The sequence below is a fragment of the Chelonoidis abingdonii genome, chromosome 1 (genome assembly GCF_003597395.2).
Source record: "Chelonoidis abingdonii isolate Lonesome George chromosome 1, CheloAbing_2.0, whole genome shotgun sequence".
In the NCBI taxonomy this organism is placed as follows: Eukaryota; Metazoa; Chordata; order Testudines; family Testudinidae; genus Chelonoidis; species Chelonoidis abingdonii.
Window position 1 is genome coordinate 172,902,954 of NC_133769.1, and position 6,000 is coordinate 172,908,953.

The 6,000-nt window shown below is 42.4% G+C and overlaps 1 protein-coding gene across 1 annotated transcript in view; it reads left to right on the forward strand.

Annotated features, from left to right (window-relative positions):
* Positions 1–2,569, forward strand: part of LOC116825368 (suppressor of tumorigenicity 14 protein homolog) — a 43,327-nt gene extending 40,758 nt beyond the window's left edge. Inside the window, exons 17-19 of the mRNA XM_075073826.1 lie at positions 592–728; positions 2,139–2,255; positions 2,459–2,569. Of these exons, the coding sequence (XP_074929927.1) occupies positions 592–728; positions 2,139–2,255; positions 2,459–2,569 (365 nt within the window). The remainder of the gene's footprint in view (positions 1–591; positions 729–2,138; positions 2,256–2,458) is intronic.
* The last annotated feature ends 3,431 nt before the right edge of the window (positions 2,570–6,000 follow it).

Sequence of the window (6,000 nt, forward strand, 5' to 3'; positions counted from 1 at the left end):
TTTGTTATTCTGTAGGGTGCCAAATTTGGCCTATGGTGCAATTTAGCAATAGCTGCTATCATTGGGAGTTATAACTAGTCAAAGCAGGTTTATTTTTATCCACATCTTCCACCCCAGTTCCCTCTCTACTAGAAGCAGCAGCGAGATACCAAATAATAGGACCTGAAAAGGGTCTTTAGGTACAATTTCAGTACAAATAATATAGAAATATTAAAAAGCTCAAGTGAGGGCAAAGCATGTAACAAAACCAAAAACTTGTTAAATTTTGGCGTGGGTCACATGTTGTACTGACAATTCGTGCAGATCTCCATGCCATCCTCTGCTTCAAAGTTTGGTTGATCATTATCAAAGGAAGGGCTAAGGAAATGCAAGAAGGTAACAATGGCAGAGGGTTGTAAACTTTCCTGCCCTCCTTATATGAAAGCGGCATTAGTAACAGACATTCAAAAGCTGTGGGGAAGGGCAATTTAAGCTACAGTACATAGTAATCCTTAGACTCGGTAGAGTCTAAACACATTCCTCCCTTTTGATGTATCTGCTTTTTCCTCAGAACTGTAAAACGGGTATGTGTTACATTTTATATTGTTCTAGGTTACCTTGCTAAAACACTGCAAGAAGCTAAAGTGAAAATAATTAATCAAAGTATTTGCAACAAGCTATATGATGATCTCATTACGTCTCGAATGCTGTGTGCTGGAAATCTTAACGGTGGCATTGATGCATGCCAGGTAAAAGTGAAAACTGTAGAAAAACTACCATTATTTATTTCCTTTGTATATCAGGAATGTTTGGTTTTAATGCAGTGACGGAGCACGGTGTTTTGGAAATGTGGTTAATTAGTAACATGACATCAGGGAGGTAAGTTGGACAGGCAATACTTGCATCCTTTTGAAACATGGGTGGCAAGTGAATCACAGGCTCAGGAAGGCTAGCTCCTGGCCTGGCTTGCCCCTTCTGCCCAAGGCCCTGCCCCTCCTGCTGAAGCCAAGAGCCCTCCCCCTCTCCAAACCACCTAAGCATGTCCCCTTCCCCCAGTGTGCTGGGCAGGCAGTGCAAGCCCCTCCCCCAGCCCCAGAGTGCAGCCTGGCCCCCATTAGCCCCAGTCCTACTCTGGAGAACCAGCCACGAATAGAAGAGTATGGAGAAGCAGGAACGGGCCTGGGGTGGAGCATGGATGGGGCCATGCAAGGCTGAGGAGGCTCAGCCTTCTCCTGCCTTTTGATACCTACTGCCCATGTGCCTTTCAAAACAATAGGTAAGATCCAGTGTGTTGAGATTGTTCTGCCATTGGTTTTGGATGAATGGAGATATAGGGATGAAGGAGTTTGAATTAGGGTTGTTTGTGGCATCTCGATGAATTTCTTATTCTTGAACTTATGGGCTAGTCAAGGTGAAATTCCCTCTTTTCATCTCTTTGTACTGCTCTATAACCAGCTGCTTGTTCAATGGGATGATTGGCAGAAGAGAGGTAAGTCACCATTCATCATCTTCTCTTCTCCATTGCATCCCCTTGTTGTTGCCATTGTGTTCTATTTGGGTCTGGCAGAATTAAATTTTCATTTTTTAAAATAATTTTGATGGATTATATTGATGTTTGTTTTAAGCATTTTTTATTTTTTATACACTTAGGGGCATTATGGGGGAAGAACGTTGGACAATAATTGTGTAATAATAGTAGATACTGAGATTCAAAAAGTTAAAACTTTCTAATAGTTAAAAAACAAATTGTCAACATCACACATCAAAACACACAAAGTAAAGATCCTTAAATCACATGCTAATAAATTCTTAAGCAGCATTTTTCTTTATTTGCCTATCTGTAAATTTTAATTATTATTGCTGGAAATATTTTTTTTCAGTTTGTGGTGTATATGGTAAAACTGACATTTACTAGCATTCAATAGTAAAAATCTAATCCTTCCTAGCCTAGTTCTATTAATTTGCATTCTTCAGTCGTCTTGGTTGTAATGAAATGTTACAACATGAATTGGATGCATAAACAAATGTACAGCCACTGTCCAGAAATAGAAAATATAATAATTTAAGGGAGAAAGTGTCTATTGTCCATATGTTACCTAATCTTCTTCTTACAGTGCAATGTGTTTGTTCTAATGACTGAATTGTATCCTTTGCTTTAGGGTGATTCTGGAGGTCCATTGGCTTGCATCGGAAAGGGAAATAGATGGTATCTTGCTGGCATTGTCAGCTGGGGTGAAGGATGTGCTCGGCGTAACCGCCCTGGTGTATATACAAAAGTGACAGAGCTTTATGACTGGATTCGTCAGTACACGAACTGATGTGCTTAGAAGAAAAAAAAGTCACAATTTTTACTGGAGTAAACCAGGAAATATGTTTTTATGATGATATCATAAGGAAACACTGTAGATGTTTGTGCTGAAGTTCATATAAATATATTTTTAAGATCTAAAATTGTTGTTAACTTCTCTGTGCATTTCAGGAACAGTCTGAACTGAAAGTAACTTTCTCCATCTTCAATGTCTTCATCACCAGAAACAGACAAACAGGGTTGAATGAAATTCCAACCAAACCTTATTGGATGTTTGGATAATTCAGCACATATAAATACATACACTCTCCATATGCAATGTATTGGGGTTTCAGCCAGGATCAAGGGCCCACTTCTCACACCTGGTCAAAATACACAAACTGCAAGTCAGGGTGGTGTGCAAAGGTGGGTTAAAGCTCTCCTTCATTCATGGTGCTGCTACGCAGGACTGCTCCCGCCTGTGCTGTGTTTAGAGGAACCCTCAGGCTACTCTACCTTTTAATATGGTTTTTAATAGCTGGAAGAGGCCAAAAACATAGCTCAGGTTTGTTGTGATATAGGGGCACCCCAAACTCTCTCCCACTTGGGTAGCCATGATCCCTCTCCTTGTTAAGTTAGCAGTAGGGAGGGTGTTTGGCATTCAAGACCAAAGATAATACTAAGATATGTGCCAATGTTTGATTCTCATGATCTTCCCTGGGCTGGTTAAGACAAGCATACAGAGGTGCTGGAACAATTTTTATAGTGGGGGTGCTGAGAGTTCTTGAACCAAACTGTAGACCCTGTATATAAAGGAAACCACTTCAAGCCAGGGGTTGTGGCAGCACCCCCAGTATCCCTAGCGCCAGCACCTACGCAAATGTGATCAAATTCCATCAGTAGTGTAGCACAAATCAGTCACGTTAAACCTGAAGATCTGGCTCTCAACTTGCAAAGACTGAAATGCCATTATTGGTGGCTTTGGAGTGACAGTATTTTAGAACAGGAGAAAATGCTGAGTTTATTAATTGGAGCTCAGTTCAGTTAATCTAAAGGAAACTGCACCTATTAGATGGAGAAAGAATTCTTTTTCAGTCTGGTACAAACAAACACAACTTCACACGCACAAGCTCCCTAGCTGCTATCAAATGTTAAACTATATAATCACAACACATCCTCATGAGCTGATTATACTTTGTGAGAACAAACCTGTTGCTAGCTACTTATGGTAATAGACATTCAAATTAACTCTTTTGTGGGTGTCAGACTGCAATAAGAGTGTCATCTTGAATTATCTCCTACACAAAGAAGGACAGAAACTTGTCTGTATGATATTCCAAACCAAAAAGATTGGAGTACATTTTAATAGGAATCTATACATTTTAGATGATGATCTTGTAGTCAAAACAGTTTGAGTTTCACCTGGATCTACAGTAGTTATTAGGCTGTAATTATTCTATCTGCTCAGGGTTGTAGTGCACCCAACCTCTAAGGACTACTAGTAGTGTGTCAGAGACACCGCAATTGAGAAGTAAGGTAGGAGGTGCTTCAGTTGCTAGGCCTTGTGCTAGCCCTGGTGTGTCCCAATAACCCCCCAGACACTTGGAGAAAGGAAAGGGGCATTTTACTAGGGTTGGCAGGAGAGGTAAAGGTTGCAAATACCCTAGGTATAGTGGCTTAAACAGAGCTCAAAGTGAAACAAGAATGGTTCTTATTTGGGCCCACTAAACAGCTTTTCAGACCTAGTGCCTAGGGTGCTTTCTCCAGTCCAGTTTTCTATTAAAAGCTAATAAAACTGTGCAGATTTCCAGGTCTGGATCAGTTAGTGGTGTGGCTCATTAGAACCCCTTTATGCTGGATCCCTGCCCAGTCTCTGCTGCATCCACACGTACCTGAACCTGGCTGCAATGTCCATCAGTCACTGTTCCATGTGTAGTTGCCCAGCTCCTACTGCAGCCTGCTCTGAACACAGTTACTTGGAAGTTTCCCTATGCAATCAGCTTCTCTGCTGCTCCACTTCCCCAAGTGCCAGGTTACTTCGTGGGTCAGGGTTTCTCATAGTTTCTGCCCCTTTTCCTTACTTGCCAGCGGAAAGGGATGAGCCTGAATGTCCATCCCAGAGGGTCATAGATCAGAGGAGAAGGGGTTCCTGCTTGGCAGACTGATCACAAGAGTTTTTCTCCTTGCTTGGTATCAGTAGATAGAGCCAGACTGAGATTTCCAAAGCTGTCTAGGGGAATTAAAGCACCTGTATCATTAAAATTAATGGAAGATCTGTCTAACCCCGCTAGACAGCTTTAATGGTCTCCCTTTCAACAGCTTGTAGTTTTAGATTTTCAGACCTAAGGTAACATGATGATAGCCGTTGGCGACTTGGATGCCACTCCCTGCTACACTCACAAACGCAGAGCTTGCTTATGTTTTATGAACATGCCCCTCACAGTGTGGCCAGCTCTTGTGATTTTTTTTTTTTTCTTATGTCATGAGTGATGGGATTTTGGCTGGTCTGGAGCCAGACTCATCATGATGTAAGTAGCCCAAGCCCTTTAGTGTATTTGAGCCCTCTGGTTATTTTTCCCCAGGAGGTGGCCAAATGGGGCAGGCAGCCAACCAGAGCTGCCACAGGAAGAGCGCTGTCTCCTCCTCCCCTGTGCAACAACCCAAAGCCATCCTCATAAGAGGGGCATGGGGAGGAGATAGCAGAAAGAACCCAGCAGCTCAGGGCAACTCCACTGCTCTGCCCTCCTCCCTCTGCAGCACTTGCCCTTGGGGCATGGAAAGGAGCAGCAGGGGTGAGGTGGCTGAAGGGCCTTGGAGCTGCCCCTCCAGCCTGGAAGTGGGAAAGGGGACCCCTTTTCAGCCCCCTCCCACACACCTGGGAGAGGGAGATGAAGAACCCTGGAGGAGCAGAGGGGAGGCCGGGTTGCACTGATGTGAGAGTTGGGGGTGGGGGCTACCAGTGGCTGAACTGATACAGGGATTGAAGGGACAGGAGTGATTCAGAGGCTGGGGGCAGAATGAATTGCTGGGCAGGGGATGGGTTGATGTGGGGATGAGAGCTGCAGCAATGGCCAAAATCTACTTATCTAATAAATTTGGGAGCGTGGGCCCCAGTAATTGTGGCTGTCTTGGGGGTGGGGGCGGGGAGCATTCAAAAATCAAGACTGAAACCACTATGTAATCTTTTTTCTTTTCTTTTTTTTTAACCCTCATATTTTGAGTCTAACTCACGATTAGTAATCTCTCTCGAGGTTGGCAATACTACCGTCACTTATTTTTATCTCACTTTCGTAGGCTGACTCATTGTACAGTACATCGGGGAAGACGTTCTGTAAATTACACGTAGGTACAGGAATGAATTTTATTGTTGTCTGCATGTCATAATTCATGTATTTAACACTCATTTTTTAAATATAATTCTGTCATTAAAATGTGTGGTACTCTCTCCAGGTTTTTTTAATGGAATGTAAAAGCACTGTCTATTCTAAACTCTAAAGATATTAAAATTCTAAAAGTATTTTACTAATGGTGTTTCTTAAATAGTGGTGACTAAGTATTTACTAGCTTGGCGGTGCTACTGAAATAAAGTAATTCACTCTGAACTCTTAGTATGCTTAGAATTGCAGTCACAGCTTGTAAGCTGAAACTAACATTTCTCTTTATTTAAATAAAGCTGAACTGTGAGGCGCTGAAACCTGCCAAGGTTTGAGTTTGTTTCTACCCCATGTATTGAT